General features: G+C 33.1%; 1 protein-coding gene across 2 annotated transcripts in view; it reads left to right on the top strand.

The window, feature by feature from the left end:
• Positions 1-19,133, top strand: part of LOC145688265 (uncharacterized) — a 249,611-nt gene that overhangs the window by 147,750 nt on the left and 82,728 nt on the right. For both annotated transcript variants that reach the window (XM_081762246.1, XM_081762247.1), the window contains exons 9-10: positions 9,830-9,957; positions 12,794-12,922. In XM_081762246.1, the coding sequence (XP_081618372.1) occupies positions 9,830-9,957; positions 12,794-12,922 (257 nt within the window). The remainder of the gene's footprint in view (positions 1-9,829; positions 9,958-12,793; positions 12,923-19,133) is intronic.

Below are 19,133 nucleotides of genomic sequence, written 5' to 3'. Positions count from 1 at the left end.
TAAACTGTTGTGAATTTAATGATTCCACCCAGCTCTGTGGGCATTGTGCTAGACAAAGTCTTGTGTGTAGGTTTTCTCGGGGTTTTCTCGGTGGGAGAGCCTTTGAAATTTTAAACGTCCTGTATGTATCTGCGTTCGTGTCCCTGTCGTTCAAGATTACTGGAAATAGCTGTGAAACCAGTATAACCGAATATAACAGAGACAAGTTACGAAGATACTTTCGGTGAATCAGAAAAAAAGTGGTCTGAAGCACCAGGTTCGACTTAGGGGTTCTAATTGCTCTTAACACCACTTTGTTTTTCATGTCCTTGGGTGTTTGTATGTCTTCCTTTAAATTTAAATTTGAACTCACTGGACTATAGTACCTTATCATGATCGAAAACAGAGTGTTTCATCGTTAATAAAATATTTTAATCATAAACATGTGGAATTTGCTACAATACACGAGTGATTTTTAACTCTTATTTAACAGAGCAATTTTAGGGTAGTGACATTAGCATTCGTTTCGTAATTTAGTTGTCTTCGGTTCGATTCTCGGTGACGTAATTAAGAAATTTTTATCATTCACAATATTAATGCTTCTTATATATAATAACATGAAAAATATTCAATTTCTCTCGGTTTTAGAAGTTAGAGTTTAAACGAATTTCTTCACAGGGGAAATGCTAGCAAAATGACGCCACATGCCTACTATATTGATCCGTACTGTCTGAGAACGTAACGTGTTTAGCAAACAATTCATGAATATATAAAGGTTATCCTTAGGGCCTAGTATGTCATAAATGCGTCTGAAACGTATTGTTTCATAGTGGAATTGTTTTCAACTTGTTCCACTATTTCTAGAAATAATAATAATATTTTCGTTCGCCATTTCCAACACATTCCATATATCCGTTCAACCAAAATTTCTAAATAGGGAATATTATTTTTTAAATTTGTATGTATATTTTGTTAAAATATCAATCTAACCCATACACAATCCAAAGTATATTATCCAAAGAAAGGGCGTTACTATGTATCGTGATGAAGGCAAATGCTACTTAGTTCCTATTACGGCATCCGATATTTTGAGGCTCATATTGTCCAGAAGCTGACACCTTACTCCCCCTGTTTTCCTTCCGGACACTAATTCTTCCACTTTATCTCTTCTAAGGCAATTCATCCTAGGACGTAATTTTGAGGTCTCAAATCTTCAGTAGTAATAATAATAATAATAATAATAATAATAATAATAATAATAATAATAATAATATAGAAGACAAATTCCGTATAAGGACAGATTTATTAAAATCTGTAAAATCGCCCCTAACATTAGGCAAAAGTTACACAATAGTCGGGACCACCAGGACATATCCTCTGCAAGAAGCTGCTCCCTACAAGAAGCTAAATGATAAACGAAACATTTACACGCAAATTTCATGTAGAAAGTAGGGCTACTGAACTCACAAGAGCACTAAGAAAATTTGTTTCTAACTAATGGTTATGCTGGCTAAGCTAAAACAGAGTTGATGAGAATGAATGAAATATTGGAATAGAGAAATTGGGAGGAAGTAAAATCCCGAGAAAACCTACATACAAGGCCTTTGTCCAGCACAACACCCACTGGATGGGAGCTCACAATGCCCATTAAATTCACAACAGATTAGTAATAATTATATTATTATTATTATTATTAACAATAATAATAATAATAATAATAAAAATATAAGCTGCCCTTAAATTAGGGAAAACCCACAAAAAAAGTTTATATTTCGGGGAGGTGGGTCCTTGCTTCCAAGACACACTACTGCAAGTACCCAAATTTTAAACGAAAGTGTTCCACTAAAGTTTCATGTAGAAAGTATTCTACTGTACGTTTTAATGAAAATAACTGTAATAAAAATAACTGAATATCATTGAATAGTAATTCATATAATTAACTTTTAGGATATGCAGAGGTAACTGGAAAAGCTTTGCTGCAAAATACCTATACAGACTATAATTAAATGAGCTCTCAAATACAAAGTAACAAATTAGCGTATAAGATTCAGTCTGCACAGCAATTGTTACTTAAAAAATGAACATACACTATTTTTGAGAATCGAGATAAGACGAGGAATGTTTATGCTATTTTCGTCTCGTCTCGATTGTCATTCCGACAAAGCAAGACGATAATTTGAGTTAGCTTTGTCCCGTCTCGGATGTTCAATGTTAATTCTCATCTCAATTGTGTTTGTTTTGTTTTAGAAACGAGATTAGAAATTCCTCTTCTCGTGGGCAACACTAAACACAACCGAAATATTGTTGCCAAATATCACGTTTCTGGTTGTAATGTTATGCCCTGAGCGACAAAAACCTCCTAACTAAACCTCAAAATCTTCTATGATATGATAATTATTATTATTACCCCTATTATTATTCCTGAAGATTTGATAGTTCAAATATTAAAACATCCGAGTATTCAAATATCTGAAGATAATAAAACGTGTGTCATCGCTGATCAATCGCCGCCAATAATCTTGAAGTAAAAAAGTAATACTTGCCCGACGTGGATTCGACCCGAGTACCTCCACACTACTGGTCGTCGACACATTTTATGCTCTTTGATGAAGTCTTATTACCTTATATGGTTATATGGACGTGTACATGTGTCTATTCTCTTTCTTAAGAGATAGATATATAGCACCCCTTTGAAAATTTGAAATTGGTACATTGGTCCACCCTTAAATTATAGAATTCCCCTGAAAATTTGGTATAATAGTATAGGGCTCTAATAAATACCATTATAAATTTGAGGGTTCATCTCGTTCCCTTTCATGTGTAAAAAAATGTCAAATGTAAATTTTGGAGGTTATTGACCCAATTTATTCCCTTTGATAAGGTTTTATTACCTTATATGATTATATAGGTGTATACAGAGGTTCATTCTCTTTTATAAGGCATTGATATATTGTTCCATCCCTTTGAAAATTTGGGAGGGTTACTTAGGACCACTCCTTTAATTTGAGAAGTATCAAAAACAATAATTGATAAATATACTTTAGGACCCAAATATGCATTTCTGTACATTTTATTGGTCTTGACTGTCCATGCCTATGGGTAAAAATATAGCAACATATAAACGTATGCAATACATTGTACCAAGTGGAACATATTCGATTCGTGTTATGGATCTTGATGAGGTTTAACACGTCATATAGATATATGGTTTTGTACAGGGATTTATTTCGTTTTATAGGACATGTACACTTTAATGCTCCTTTCTGAAGTTTTGTAACGGAGCATACAACTACTCCATAAATTTAGAAGTTACCAAATAAACGTTTCCAGACCCCAGGTAGGTTTTCTTATTTCCTTCTAAGGTTAAACAATTGCGGGAGGTTATTGACCTAATTGAGATCCAACTACAACATATGATTATATGGTTAAGTACATGGCTAATTCTAAGACAGTTATATTGATGCACTTTGGGAGAGGTACCTCCTGTAAATTTGGAAATTGCGATAAACTTATGAGCCGCGAAGTTTATTGCGCTTGTTGTAAGTGTTGCGCTTAAGATAAATTGTTACATAATCCAAATTTGTGTATCATGGCATAACATCATATGTTGAAACTTAGTAGCAACTCATAGTCTAAGGTTTTAGAACTTGGACTGTGATGGGCAAAGATTGGTGTGAAATAATACTTTAAACTTTAGTCACAACTCATAATATAAGATTATTGGTGGAAAGTTATCTTTACTGAAACCTGATTCATTGATTTCTAACTCGAGCTTTAAATTTTGAAATCTGATAGGTAACCTTAACAATTTTGCGCTTTGAATCTTGTCGTTATGACTCATAGTCTAAGTGAAAATTTTAACACATAATACCCAATGAATCGATTGACATGCAAGAATACTTTGAACTTTAGTCACAACTCACTGTCCCCAGGGAGCAACTTGATTGGTTAATCACTGAAAAACTTATTCTTGATGCAACCTGATTGGTTTATCACTATTTTTCGTGCAATCTGAGTGGTTAATCACTTTCAAATTTTTACTGAATACATTTTTTTATAAACTTTTGCCTAACATTTTATCGATTGCTATTTAATTTTTTAAATAAAAATTTTTGTTTGAGAAGTTTTAGTTCAAAAAAGTATTTAGGATTAAAAGTCTTTTGATAATAAATTTAGGTTGAAAATATTGGTTTTAGAATTTCTAGTTCGAACATTTTGTATCAATTTTTGCACTCTCTGACAATGTGATCAAAGAATTGAAAAATCGTTTTTTTTAATAGTTACAAACTGGATAAAGTTTCATAGTTAACCGTAAAACGTGAAGTCAAGCTTGGTCCATTTAGTTCGAAAGTTTTTGTTTATTCTTCCAAAATTTTGGTTTCAAATTTTTGTTTCTTTAAAGTTTTGGTTGGAAAATTTTGTTTCAAAATTTTAGTTGAAAATTGTTTAGTATTCAAAATTTTGTTTTGAATTTTTGTTTGAAAATTTTACTTTGAAAAATTTGTTTGAAAATTTTGTTTGAAAAATTTTTAGTTTCAATATTTTTGCTTGTAATTTTTTGCTTTAAAAATTCTTTCAATCATTTGTTTGAAAAATTTAGTTTGAATTTTTTAGTTTCAAAATATTGTTCTAAAATTTGTTTGAAAACAGTTTCAAATTTTAAAAATTTCAGTTTCATATTTTTGTTTTGAAATTTTTACGTTTGAAAACTTTTGGTTGAAAAATTTGTTAAAATATTTTTTTCAAATTTGTTGGAAAATTTTGTTTCAAAATTTAGTTGAAAATTTTGGTTTGAAATTTGCTTTGGAAAATTGTTTTGAAAACTTTGTTTAAATTTTTTTTGAAAATTTTAGCTTCAAAATTTTGTTTAGAAAAAAAATAGTTTCAGTATTTTTGTTTTGAAATTTTTTGTTTGAAAACTGAGTTTAAAATTTTGTTTCGAAGAATTTTTAGTTTCAATTTATTTGAAAATTTTTGAATATTTTTTAGTTTCAAAATTGTTTTGAAATATTTTAGTTTGAAAAATGATGGTTTGGAAATTTTGATTCAAAATTTTGTTTGAATATTTTAGCTTAGAAAATTTTATTTGAAAATTTTATTTTCAAATTTTTAAGTTTGTTAATTCTTGCACTCATTGGTAAGGAACCGTTTGCAAAAGAAGCGGAACTGTTTAGAACAGAATGATCTAGCAACGTGCTTCATCTTAATGCAATAGTTCCTGTCAGAACATGATATTCACTTTCGGTTGTACTTGAAATTAAAAACACAAATCACTGAAATGATAATTTTATTACACTGCACTCGCTAACTCCATACATCCATACCAGATAAAGAATCTGGATATTTTTGATACAATTTATTTTGTACTTCTTACATTTCTTTGTCTTTAGTGTAGAATTTTAATTCTAATTGAAGTCTATTGCAATGTCCATTGATGGAAACTCAATGTATATTATATCGCAAATAAACTGTTTACCAATATAGGTATGTACCCATGAATGGTCTTGACAAGCTTCACACAATCTATGTACATGTTGTATACAAGACTCCAAAAGTGCATTACTACCTGCAATTCTCATTTTCCTGCAATAATAGACAACCCAAAAGCCCGACCGTTGTGTTGGTTCAGAATTCGAAAGGTGTTGGACCAAAACTCAATTCTGTTACAAATATATCAGTGTGGCAAGCTGCAAAAGAAAGAATAAAGTAAATTGTTAAGAATGGCGGTTTTTATTGAGGGGGAAATGGCTGACACAAGAAGCTGCAAAATGATTTTACTTAAGCAGTCGACACAAGACGAATGGTAAGAAAAATATATCAGAGGAAAGCAGTTTCTTTCCTTTCTCAAAAAAAAAACTCGGAAATGATAAAATAAGTTACATAATGTAAAGGTTTAATATAAACGCCTAACAGCACAGGAAACGGAAACTGAGACAAACAAAGGCTAAGGGACACCATTAGCGTAGTAGATTTGCGAGCCTCTCGTACAAGATAAACAGACGGGACTCTACTTGTAAACCAAATTGTTATATTATTATTATTATTATTATTATTATTATTATTATTATTATTATTATTATTATTATTATTATTGAAAACTCCCTTCCTTTCACAATTTCTGATTCTGCCTAGGAGCATGTCTCCATATAGCGGTCATGTGTGCAGTTTTTGTCAATGAGCAGTCTCAAAGGCCAAATGGGATGCAAATCACCGAGAGAGAGAGAAAAAAACACTTTCTTATGATAAATTCTAGGTCATAGAAGCACTTGTTTTTGACGGGTGCTTTTTTCTCTCTTTTCCGGGAAGAGAAAAGTTTGGGCGCCTAAGAAATTACAGTATATAATATTGCAAATTTGCAAGTGGATTTATTTACACTGCTATTTGTAGTAATAAATAAATTCTCATTGGAAGACATTACTGTAAAAATTAGGTTTTGTTTCGTCACCCATCGAAAGTCTTAGGGGCCCTCTATGCCTCGCCTTCCCAAGATTGATATTGAAAATTTAGGATAATGGATATATCTATGTCAATATATTTGCGATGTTGATATGTGTCAATATCGATATCCACGATATTAATATATAGACATATCGTACAGGTCTAGATCAGAGAAATATATCTGGAATCAATAATCAAAATCTAAATACGTTCTTGCATTCTGTATCCAAAGTTGAGGGGGAAGGGGTGAACCCGAACAAACATTTTAAGCCTAAAAATTATTAAAATAAAAGTAGTTATACTTCCTCCTGAATAGAAAACTATTACTCTAATTTATTTTTTACCTCTGTTTCTGATTGTCATTAGAAATCAGCGACAGTACACATACTTTACAGTACACATAATATACCAATATACTCTATAGTTTTTCCCAACTAAGCAAACCGGAAGATAAAATTCTTGTGATAATGAAGTGGAATGTTCCACAAAGTAATCATAACTCATATTCCTCATTGCAGTCAGTAATTTTGACACAAACTCAGAACTACAAGACTAATACAACTAAAAATGAGAGATTAAATTCCTTTCTTCTCTCACACTAAAAGACCCCTGCATTTTGCTGAGATTGTCATTTTTTAGTACATAAGTACCATGTCCCGGGCTAATTCTGGCTACCGGGTTTCGAGGTAATCGGTACCAGAAAGTGTAAAGTTTGTTGACTCTCAGATCTCGACAGTTTGTTAAAAGAGATTTCGCAATTCATGTTGTTATATCTTCATTATGAATACACTTCTGATTAACTACTCCTATATTCATGGTAAATTACTGAAATTATACACTCCACATAAAAACGCAACAGCTAACTTCTTGCATCTAAGCCATATATATATATATATATATATATATATATATATATATATATATATATATATATATATATATATATATCTTCTTATCCCACAATCGTGTCTTGTAGAGACATCCCGTCTCTGTCCCCCTTTCCTCTCTCCCATATTAAAGTCAGCAACAACATAAGCACGATTCTAATTTCAAAATATACATATATTAGTGTCAATAAAGTGAAACAATAAAAATGAGACAAAACGATATTCACAAGTTGATGTAGAGAGAATACAGAAGTGAGACAGAGAAAGAGAAAAGGAAATAGAAGAAGAAAAAGAAAACGGAGAAAGATAAAAATATTGGATTTTAACGTAGTAAGAAAAGAACCTAACATTATAAAGTTACATCTCAAGAAATCCAACAGTAATATAGAAATAACGATTTTTTTAAAATTTTTTGTCAGAACTATTAAATAAATACATAGAGGATGCTTGAAAAATTTATTAAGTGACTTTCAAAATGAATACCAAACTTGGTGATTAAATTAAGTACTCAATTTCCATTGAAACTGAAAAGTTCCGAGACATCTGTAGGATCATGACAAAAGTGTAACACACATCCTGTCTTTCCGCGTGGTTCAGTTGCAAATTCGTTAGTGTTCATTAAACGTACAGATCTGAAATACATTATAATAAATCTAGTAGATAGCGTAAGTCATACTTTCCATTCCAAACTATTAAAGAAAACTGTCCAAAAAAGAAAAAAAAAGAAAATATAGAAAGAAGGCAAAGAAAAATTGAATGAGTCCTATTTTACTGCTAAATTTCTATCAGAAGGAGCCTACATTAAAAGTCGAAATTGTATCATAATGAAAAGTTACAAATGTTTAAAAGAAAAATTGGATTTTGGTTCCTTGTAGACTTAGCAAATCTTGCATATTTCGCATTTCATACGTGGACAAAACAAATCGAAGAATTACAGTATGGAAAGGAATTTTGTGTGAAAATAATATAAATAAAATTTCTCTTGAAATAACCCAAAAGGAGCCATTTTCCAGTCATTTCTGAACATTTATCTGTCCCGAATATCCACTCTCGATTCCACTTATTGCGGATATAACGTTGTAATTCGCAATGATAGAATGAACACGCTAGAGCTGAAATGGGTCGTCGCAGTAAAACTGTGATTCGATTGAGACTCAGTAACCCACAGAAAAAAAAGAAACCTTGTGTATTTCCTTGACATAGATTTCTCCGAACAAAATTTTCAAATTAATATTTCAAAACAAAATTGTGAAACTAAAAGATTTTCAAACAAAATTTTTAAACTAAAATTTTCAAAACAATTTTTCAAACAAGCATTTCAAACCAAAAGTTTTAAACAAAAATTTGAAACAAAAATATTTAAACTAAAATTAAACAGAAAAGGAACGAGATGGACTACCCAAATTTATGGTGGTACATATTGAGGTCCTGTACTATTATACCAAAATTTTAAATTTGGCAATTTCCAAAATTTAAGGGGTAGGAAAAGGCACCCCTCTCAAATTTTTAAAGAGCTCACCAATGTACCTATGCCCTATGAAAGGCAATGAACCCCAGTACACGCCCATATAACTATATAAGGCAATAAGACCTCATCAAAGAGGATAATTTGGATTAAAAACCTCCGAAATTTGACTTTTGGCAATGGTTTACCCATGAAAGGGAACTAGATGGACCCTCAAAACATACGAGGCATATACCATGGTCCTAGGCTAACGTAGCAAATTTTTAGTGTCCATTTCCAAAATTTAAGGGGGTGGCCCTATGTACCTCTGCCAAAATTTTGAGGAGTGGGCCAAGGCACTTCTGTCAAAATGTGGACGGAATGGTCCAACTTATCCCTAGGTAATTTAAACCGGGCCAGGGGCAGTGACCTTTGAGTGGTGACTCATTCAAGCCAACGCCTGTCAATACTACTCTTATTGAGCAAAAGCGGTAAGAGATAGGATATTTTCTTAGGCATACAACGTTAAAGAAGTAGGTTCTATCTCTAGCCCTATTTCTCAATTCAAACAGAAATGGTAATTCTATCACTTTCGCTTTCGATATTCGATCGGAGTTTTGAAGTATATCCGTAATTCAGAGCGTGTAAAGGAAAACTCACTTGTTCTTTTTCAAAGTATCATCGACAGATGTAACTCATAGAACTAAGTAACATAAAGTAAATTTTATGATACATCTACCTAGATAGCAGTTCTGAATAACATTCAAACCCAATTTCTTTGTCGTGATGAGATTTATACAGCAGCGACTTTAGTTACAAGACAATACAGCTTAACATATAGGAATTCTGTTTCATTATTCAACAACAAAAATCAGCAAGACAAAGAAGCGCGTTGTGTAATACAGTCAGATTAGAATGAATGTATTCCTAGAAAACTAAAACTTTTGTCAAGAAAGCATATTTAAGATGGTATAATTAGCAAGTGTTAACTTATATAAATGTAAAATAATTATATGTTTATTATTATTGTACAAATACTATTTTGGATGGTAATATTCAATTAAAGAAAGGATTTTTGCAGGTATGAGTGAAACATCTCAGCAGGAGTTATCGGTGTCTGAGTTCCTAAATGTTGATATGAAAGGAAAGGTGATATTGAACATTATATTACCGCCTGCTTCTGAACAGCACGTTCTTAAATTATATAGGGTGAGTTTTTAAAATAAAATACTATACTATTGATATATAAACTTTATATGTACAAATCAGATGGTTCTTTTTCTTCGACTTGCGATATTTTTTGAGTCTTACCCCTTAAAATGGTTCAGCATCAGATCAAAGTGACCCATAAAAAATTAGCTCAATTGAATAATACTAAATGGTGCCCCAAGCGACCTGAAATTTTGAATGTACTTGCTGTATACAATGTGAGGCAACGGCTTGGAACGGTTAGACGGAGTGACACCATGTATTGTATAAGGGTAATCGAGGTAGAACCGTATATATTACTATATTGTACCATCGTGCTCACCGCCTTGTAGTTCAACATTTTGCATTCAGGTCCAAAATTTGTAATAGGAAGGTGATCATGTGTCATATTGTTCTGGAGTTCTTCTGCACTACAAACACACATCTGTATTTCCAACTTATCTTTCAACTTTTAACAGTTACTACCTTCATAACATCTGTTTAATAACTTACAACTGTCTTTCCAAGCTAACAAGGTATCTATGTCTCATAAGGTATATTGTAAATGCATTCAAAATGTGAGTTCGACTGGGACACCATTCAATATTATTCAATTGAGCTAATATTGCTCATGGATTACTTTGGTCCAATATAGAACTCTTTTAGGGAATGAGTCTCAAAAAATCTTGGAAGTCGAAACATAAGGTCCGACGTAATACATATATAATCAGCAATCACTTTGCAGTATATTTTCAATGCATTTGTAATGAATCAAAGACTGAACGTTATTTCTTGCTTTTCGCAATGCTCTTTCAGGTTTTGAAAATAGTCAAAATTAAGCTAGAGTTTCCCTGTGGATATATGTTTATCATATCCACCATCGGTGCGGGATGTCTGGATACGATTCCCGGTAGGAGTGCATAGTGGCTGGAAATATTTAACTGAAGGTCTATTTCTCATATAGCCTCAGTGCTCAAAAGTAGGGCGACCATACGTCCCGTTTACGGGGCGTGTCCCGTCCGTCCCGTCAGTAGATGGAAAAAAGTAGTATTTGTCCCATTTTATGCAAGTGAAAGAAGTAAATAACAAACCCAGACCTTACGGGCATGGCGAGGGATGCTGGTAGCTTGGCACCTGGGGGGCGAAAATATTGGTTGAGTGTTGGCAACACTGGAAAAGTCAGTAAAATGGAAGGTGTTCGTTGTCTACAGAAGGGTTTTTCTTGTGAGGATTGTGTGCGTCCCAAGCAGTCTATTGTGCAATTTAAGTGCGGAAACAGGAATCACGTATTTTTTCATAGGCGTGTGGACAAAGGGTAACAAGCGGATATTTTAAAATCAGTAACCCTTAGCTATGACTATTCCTACACGCTGATAAACAACTTATGCTTAGTTCACTCGGAATTAATTGGCTTATCTCCCTCCCCCGTCCATAATGAACACCTTGATAAGATGGGAACATTGGACCTGTCAAGTTAGTAAACCTGAATTACTGAACGCAATAGGAACTTCAAACAAGTACGACTGAAGTAATTTATGTATGCAATTAATTATCAGTCTTAGGAACTCTTGAGTTCATATCTTTGTCACGCGATGCAAAATGTTTCAATAACTGCCGTTCATACGTAATATGTATTTGCTCGACATAAAAAGTAAATTTTAATTTTTGTCTTATAAAAAAAAAATATGATTAAACTACTACTCTATGCTACAAAATAGGTGATTATGTTACAATAATTTAAAATGAATTTTAAACTGCAAATTTAGTCTTTGTTTCACAGATTTTGGTAGTTTATTGTAGGCCCTATAGTTTTATTCCTATGTAGTGTAACGAATTTTGAGCTTTTGTTAGCCGGAAATCTTGCATACGAATATGATTTATGGTTTTACTGTTGTGTTCGTTTACACTCGGAAATTTAGTGAAAATTTTCGTTTTCAATAAATATGTTTGCACATATATTTGAATGTGTCTGTTTCCAGAATTTATATACACGATAGTCTACTACTACATTTTTTTAGTTGTTCCGTTTTGATGGTCAACCTAATCAAAAGAGACCGAGAAATCCAAATAAATAAATGAACTAAGTATACTAACGTTGTGGACTACTTTTGACAATTACTATTGCCTACATAATAGTTTGAAGACGAAAGATTTCTACTGATACGTATTATTTGCATTAATTTCAACTGGAAAAGATATTTCGATTGTGCTCAACAACAGCTTTTAGCACTATCTCTCTAAGAAACTATGTCTTCGATCCCATCCTTGGGATGGAATAAAAGAGAATATACAATTTAGAGAGCTTTACTTCAGTCTATTATAGAAATGCTTTTTTATTTTCTGTCATTTGAAAAACTAATTATACTCTGTGTATGTTTTATGTTCACACAATATAAAAATAAAGTCTTAAAATATATATAATCTAACAGATCTCTGAAAATATTGAAAAGTGAATTTCCGATTGTACAAGCACAAAAAAATAAGTCTACAGACCCTACGTAGAAAAATGTAATTTTTGTGCAATACTATATTCCAGCTGGGCAATTTATTTACAAGTTTCCAGAAAAGAAGATGTACGGTATGAATACCTATTTTGGCTTGTGACTACATTGACAATTACAATGTTGCTGATAGAAATATTGAATAAACCTGGAAATGATTTCAGTGTCGATAAAAATGACATAACAGCAAGAGTAGAGCGCCAATATTTGTAATTAATTCATTAATCTTATCTGTCCACATACTATTCACAATATTTTAGTCAAATATCAATATATTCAATTGCAAAGTACGTTTCTACGTTCTTAATGAAGCCTTTCGCATCTTAGCAACTCATTCTTTTTAATTTTATTTTCAGATTGCTAGGAGCAAACTAAATTCTGCTTCGTATATGAATGCAGGATTTTTTGGAGAGATAGACGCCAATCAAAACTTCAAGATAATGAATAAAATGAACATCGTTTATGGTGCTATTAGTAGAGAATTTGTAAGTATTGTCAAAAGTTGAACATGATTTACCAGACAGTAATTTGTCATAATCGCAAGCCCTTCTTTTTTCTATTTAAGTAATTAAAAAATCCTTGTACGTACATAGCATTACGATAAGAAGAAAGTTTCATATTAATTTTGTGGAAAAACACGAGTCCCGACTCTTATTCTAAAGTATTACTAAATTATGTTCAACATCTCCATCAATTTTTCTAACGCTTGATGACGACTGTTATTATACCTAAGTACAAAACATTATAATATGACTATTTTCATTTAGTTGAAACACTGAAGTATTTTTGTGTGAAACCTCGTAAATCCTTATGATACATTTTTAACATCTAAATGTGATATTCAGGTGGTGTAGAAGAGTGGTAATGATGGATATATGGTTTAATACAACACAGACAAAAAAGGAGTACAAATCAGTCCGTACCTTTCTCCAAAATTTTACTTGGCTCAGTTGTACATCTTTTATATTTCTTCTCTTGGCACACAACTACATGTGTTGTAACTTAGTAGAAGTAAACTTTGCATACCTCTTCGTTAACCTGGCCAAGGTGTCAATATTTAGCAAAATACCTAAGAATGATACTTAAACAGTGTACTCAGAGATCCAGGAAGAACCTCGTTCTCTGTTGCAGATTGCCCTCGTAAGCGGTCTAACTGGTTGCAACGATGTGAACAGACTTTGGGGGAGATGGCTGAAATTCAGCTTAAATGTAGAAGAGACTATGTACATTCTATAATCGAAAAGCAAATTGTCCGAAAATGAATGGAACATAATAAAAAAAAAACATTAACATTAATATCAATGAAAAATCAATGAAAAACATAATTTCTACATGTATCTAAAAATCCAAAAGAGGGAGATGGCTGAAATTCAGCTCAAATGTAGAGGAGACTACGTAGTAGAGATGCAAAAAAAGCTGGCTTTTTTGAATCGATGGTTTTTTTCACATAAAAAGCCGGCTTTTTTGGAAAAAACCGAGAATTTTGGAAATTTTGGCTTTTTTCATTTTCATGATTTTTCTATCCAAATAGCTTTCTTATAGTATATTCTATAGTTAGATAAGATTTCCACGACCTGAATGCCATATTTAGCTCTGTAATTCACCATCAAGATGGATGGAGCACATATTTTACGAATTAAAGCTAACATGAAGAATGTAGTATTTGAGGGCAATTTTACAGGTTATTTAACTTTATTTTAACTTTTGAGTTATCGACATTTTTTCCTTCTCTAGATCATTTTAGTTTGTCATCCGTGTTTCATTTCTAAGAGCTTAGTACTCCAGCTTCTAGCACGAAAGTTAAACTTACGTTTTTCTATATATCCGTCAAAGCATACGTTTTTCAATATGTCCGTCAAACCGTATTTCCACATTTCTGTTATACTGTAGTTGTGCAATGATTTAGCAATAATTTTCCAGATACAACCTTGAATACCAATTTATACAAATAATCAATAGCGGATTTAGAAAAGTACTTTGGGAGGGGTTTCTCTGAATGTTTCGTTTTCTAAAAAGTCCTAATTTTATTTGGGAGGTGCTTGAAGTTTATGAGTACAGGCATAACTAATATTTCGTTTCGTTTATATGTTTAGCAATAATCTTCCGGATACAACCTTGAAGATCATTTTATACTGAGAATCAGTGGCGAATTTAAAAAAGTGTTTTGGGAGGGGTTTTCTTACTACTAATGTTTAGTTTTTTCTAAATATTCGTAATTTTTATTTGACGGGAGCTTAAAGTTTATGAGTAAAGGCATAACTAATAGATATTTCGTTCGTTTTAGACATTCCACAACTTTGGAGAACAGGCTTCAGTCCGAAAGACCGATCCTCTAACCTTCGCAAAACCGTCACTGCTCTTAATTAGTAATAATAACGATTTAAAAACAATAAGAAAGGAAGTCGGCCAACTCCTACACTCCTAGTCGTCCAGTACACGCACTATTTCTACATTCTCAGATGGAATGAAGGAAGGCTTTGTCAGAATGGTCGAATGCTGGGTTGAATCCCGGACTTCCCGATAGAAGCGCAAAAGCCAACCACTCAGTCACGTTTGTTGTGCAGTTGTATTTAGCTTAACTTAAATATATTCCGTAGTCTTTTTTTTTTTCGTAATGATATGTTGAATCCCTCTTGTTAAAAATTCAGAAAACTTGAGGACTGGGTAAACCGTGATGGTGGTCAAGGGCGCCCATGTTGTGGTTTCCAAGGAGGGGAAGTATAAGCGACGTTTCAAAAATAGTTTCAAATTTTGCTGTAACTAATGTAAAAATCCTATTGGATTTTCAATATTCTGAAGTACATTTTCCTCTAGGGGGCAAGCGCCCCCTTAACTCCCCTGATGGGCGCCCTTGATGGTGGTTATAAAAAACTTGACTGTAGAATATCAAGAATATACAGAACCATGTGCAGCCTTTAATTGTATCATACAAATCTAAGTATTTCTCTTATGTTTTATTTTAATTTTATTTTGTTTCAAAAAGAGGGTATGGAATATTTTGAAGTAAAAATACTACATACAATTTTGCTAGTTATTTGTGTATTTTTTGATAGAAGTTTTTACTCTTAGGGTTGGCTCGTTTACACCAGCTGTTTTTTTTTTAAAAAAATAACTGGTTTAAACTAAAAAATTAAAAGAACAAAAATGCGAATCGTGTGAACTTCATAGTGACGTTTCACATGTCAAACCATCTGCATTAGTCTTATTTCCTTTTCACCTTTTAATCAAGGTGTCCCATGTTCAATTCTCGGTCGAACCACAACCCTTCTTTCATGTGTAAACCAAGTACTCTTTCGGATGTCACTTTAAGCGAAAGTCTTCTCCTTGATAACCTCGGTATTACGTAAGGATGTTAAGCCTAAACATACAAAACGAAACCAAATTATATATTTCTGTATGCCTGTTGTTTTATAAAGAAGCGAAGGTTGCTTAAATATATTGATTAAAATTGGTAAAATTTATCGATTGCCTACTTAGCTTCCAACATTAGCTTGGATTGGACTTTCAATGATACCTACATACTAAATTTGTAATTTAATACCTCAGTTTTAGAAAAATAAACACACTGCTGAACAAGACTGCACTTATTTAATATAAAAACAAATTTACACGTGACGTTTCGATCTTCTATCCAAGATCCTCATCAGACGTGAGTGTACGTCTGATGAGGATCTTGGATAGAAGATCGAAACGTCACGTGTAAATGTGTTTTTATATTAAATAAGTGCAGTCTTGTTCAGCAGTGTGTTTATTTTTCTGATTTTATTCGCAAGACGTTGACTATGATTGTGTGTCACTCAGTTTTAGCGTACTGATTATAATACGTTGACCTTTAAATTTTACAGGATTTTCCCGTTATTGTTTTACATTTAAAAGAATGACGGGATTTTCCCGATGGCTAGGGCGGGAGTTTCTCAATTTAAGAAATTCACTGACCGGACTTCTTTAAGCTTATGGGACCTCTTCCAACATAACCCCGTTGTTGAATAACAACACCAAGGCGAAACAAACTTATTTCTGTGAATATGTAATACAAATACATAAAGCAAAATATATAAATCAAAAAATCTGGTTTAAACCCCAAAAAAGCCTGGTTTAAACTGCCCCCCCAAAACGGGTTTTTGACATTTTCAGAAACAACCATGGTTCTTACCAACTCTGCTTACTTTTGTATATAGGAGGTTAAAATGTGTTTATTATATACATTGGTTAATCCTTTGGAATTCATAATGTAAAAATGTTGAAGTAAAATTGTTTAAAATATCTTTTCGAAATTCATGGTTTACTTTCGAGGTTTTATATTATTATCGGCATCAACCACTAATTAAATGACTTTCTGTGTTATAGAGAAGCGAAACAAAGTCTGCTTTATCGATTTAAAGCAGAATTTTGAAAAAAGCCCAAAATTTCCCAAGCAAAAAAGCAAATTAGAAAAAACCGAGTTTTTTTCCAAAAAAGCCGGTTTTTTTCCGAGCCCTTGCATCTCTACTACGTAGACTCTCTTTTCGAAAAAATTGTCCTAAAAGTAGGGCGTCCCACGCGGAGGTTACGTGCTTGAAATATTTCACATCTTGATTTGGTATCTCCAGACTCGATTTAGCACGCAACGTGACTTTTGACCTGATCACGTGACAAATCTGGTGCTTATGACAAACCGGATAGACCCTTTAAAACTGTGTTTTAACAGAGGCTGGAAAATTCCTCCTACCACAAATTTATCAATTGCTACACTAACACTTTTCATTAAATTTCTGTGACATTTTTTGACTATTTTTGCACCCAGAAGAGCGTGTCCACCATGCTGACTTCTCCAACACCGTTTTATCCGGCCCAATGATACCCAAACATCACATCTCGCTGCAAGTTCACATTGTTTGTCAATGGCCAGTCTACTAGTTATTACCCATATTTGAAGCAAAGAATAAAAAGTAAACGAATATGTTATTACTAAAAGGGACCTGAATCACTTTTGTTCGGTTTTGAGCTACGGTTAGTTTCAGCCTTTCTGGAGTACTAGAGTACCTTTCCACAATACATTTAGATATCACGCCCTTGTTTTACCCCATAATGGTAGCTCAATCAGGACCTTTAGTATGCGAATCATATGCCTACCCCTAGAAATGCTGAAACAAGCCGTAACTCAAAACCGAGCAAAATTGATTCAGATCCCTTTTAACAATAACATGCGCAAACATATAAAACACGGAACAAAAAACATAAACAGTACATGGAACATAAAGGGACCTTTGTACTCTATTGCGATATTCACATATCGTGAAGTGTGGTTACGTTGATGCAGTAGCGTAGCTAGAGTTTTTTCAGGAGGGGCAATGAAGGGCCCAAGAAAATTTTAAGGGGGCCATCTCCAATCAATGAATAATTTTATTCACACACACACATACACACACACACACATATATATATATATATATATATATATATATATATATATATATATATATATATATATATATATATATATATATATATATATGCCGTTTCAGCCCACTTTAAATTATAAGCCTTGCTCTTGAAGCTTAAGTTTCACTTTAAAGTAAACTCCCAATCATTATCATGTATTCTTAATATTTCAGAAAAATGTCCCGATTTCACGCTCTAAAAATATGGTAGCCTAATCAGTGACGAAATTAGACATTTGGTGCTCAGGGCAAATTTTGCGATTAATATCCCTTTCACCTACATCTACACCAATAAACACACAGATTAGTTTGTTTGCCCCTGGGGCAACTGCCCCGGTTGCAGCATCTTGTTTTGATCTGCCCGTAGTTCAATTATTTTTGGTAACTTTTATCCCTGAGCACTAAAAGTGAGTAGTGAATGTGCCTTTACTTTATTAAAATGATGAAGTGAGCACTCTTTGAAGCTAAAAGAGGAAATTTGTTTTTCTTTCCCTAAAATCACTGGAAAGATAATTGCACGCATACTGAACAGGCGGTTGGAAAACAAGGTAGAAGAGATGTTGGACGAAGATCAATTCGGATTCCGGAAAGGAAAAGATACCAGAGATGCCATTGGGTTGAAGAGAATTATCTCAGAACGAGTTCTGGACGTAAATTAAATATTGTGTTTGTGCTTCATAGACTGGCAAAAAGCTTTCAACAGGATCAATTGGACGAATCTTTTGCTAATACTTGAAGAAATTGGGGCCAACTGGAGAGACCGATGGCTCATTTGCAACCTGTACATAGGACAACGAGTCAAGATGAGCTTGAATGAAGGAGAGACCAATAGTGTGGAGATTGGAAGAGGAGTCAGACAAGGATATAGTATGTCGCCCCAATTATTCAAGTTCGATTCCCGGCGGGAGCTCATGTGGTTCGGATTCCACGTTAATCAGTAGGTCCACGTCTCATATAGCCTCGCTGCTGAACGGGACGTTAAACTCAAACTCAACTCAACTCCCAATTATTCAACATTTACAGTGAATGGTTGATGAAGGAAGCATTAATGGGAATGGGAGATTTCAAAATTGGAGGGCAGATCATTAACAAGATCAGGTATGCAGATGATACGGATATTATAGCTAGAACCGAAGAAGGACTACAGGAGATGACTGACAAAATAGCTGACACTAGGAAACTATATGGAATGGAAATCAACATCGAAAAATGGAGAGTCATGAGAATATCCCGTGGAAATGCGCCCTTACAGGTCAGGGTAGAACAAAGAGTACTT

The sequence above is a fragment of the Thermobia domestica genome, chromosome 6 (assembly GCF_964235325.1).
Source record: "Thermobia domestica chromosome 6, izTheDome1.hap1.1, whole genome shotgun sequence".
In the NCBI taxonomy this organism is placed as follows: Eukaryota; Metazoa; Arthropoda; class Insecta; order Zygentoma; family Lepismatidae; genus Thermobia; species Thermobia domestica.
Note: the sequence above shows the minus strand (reverse complement) of the source record. Positions and strands in the feature narration are given on the sequence as shown.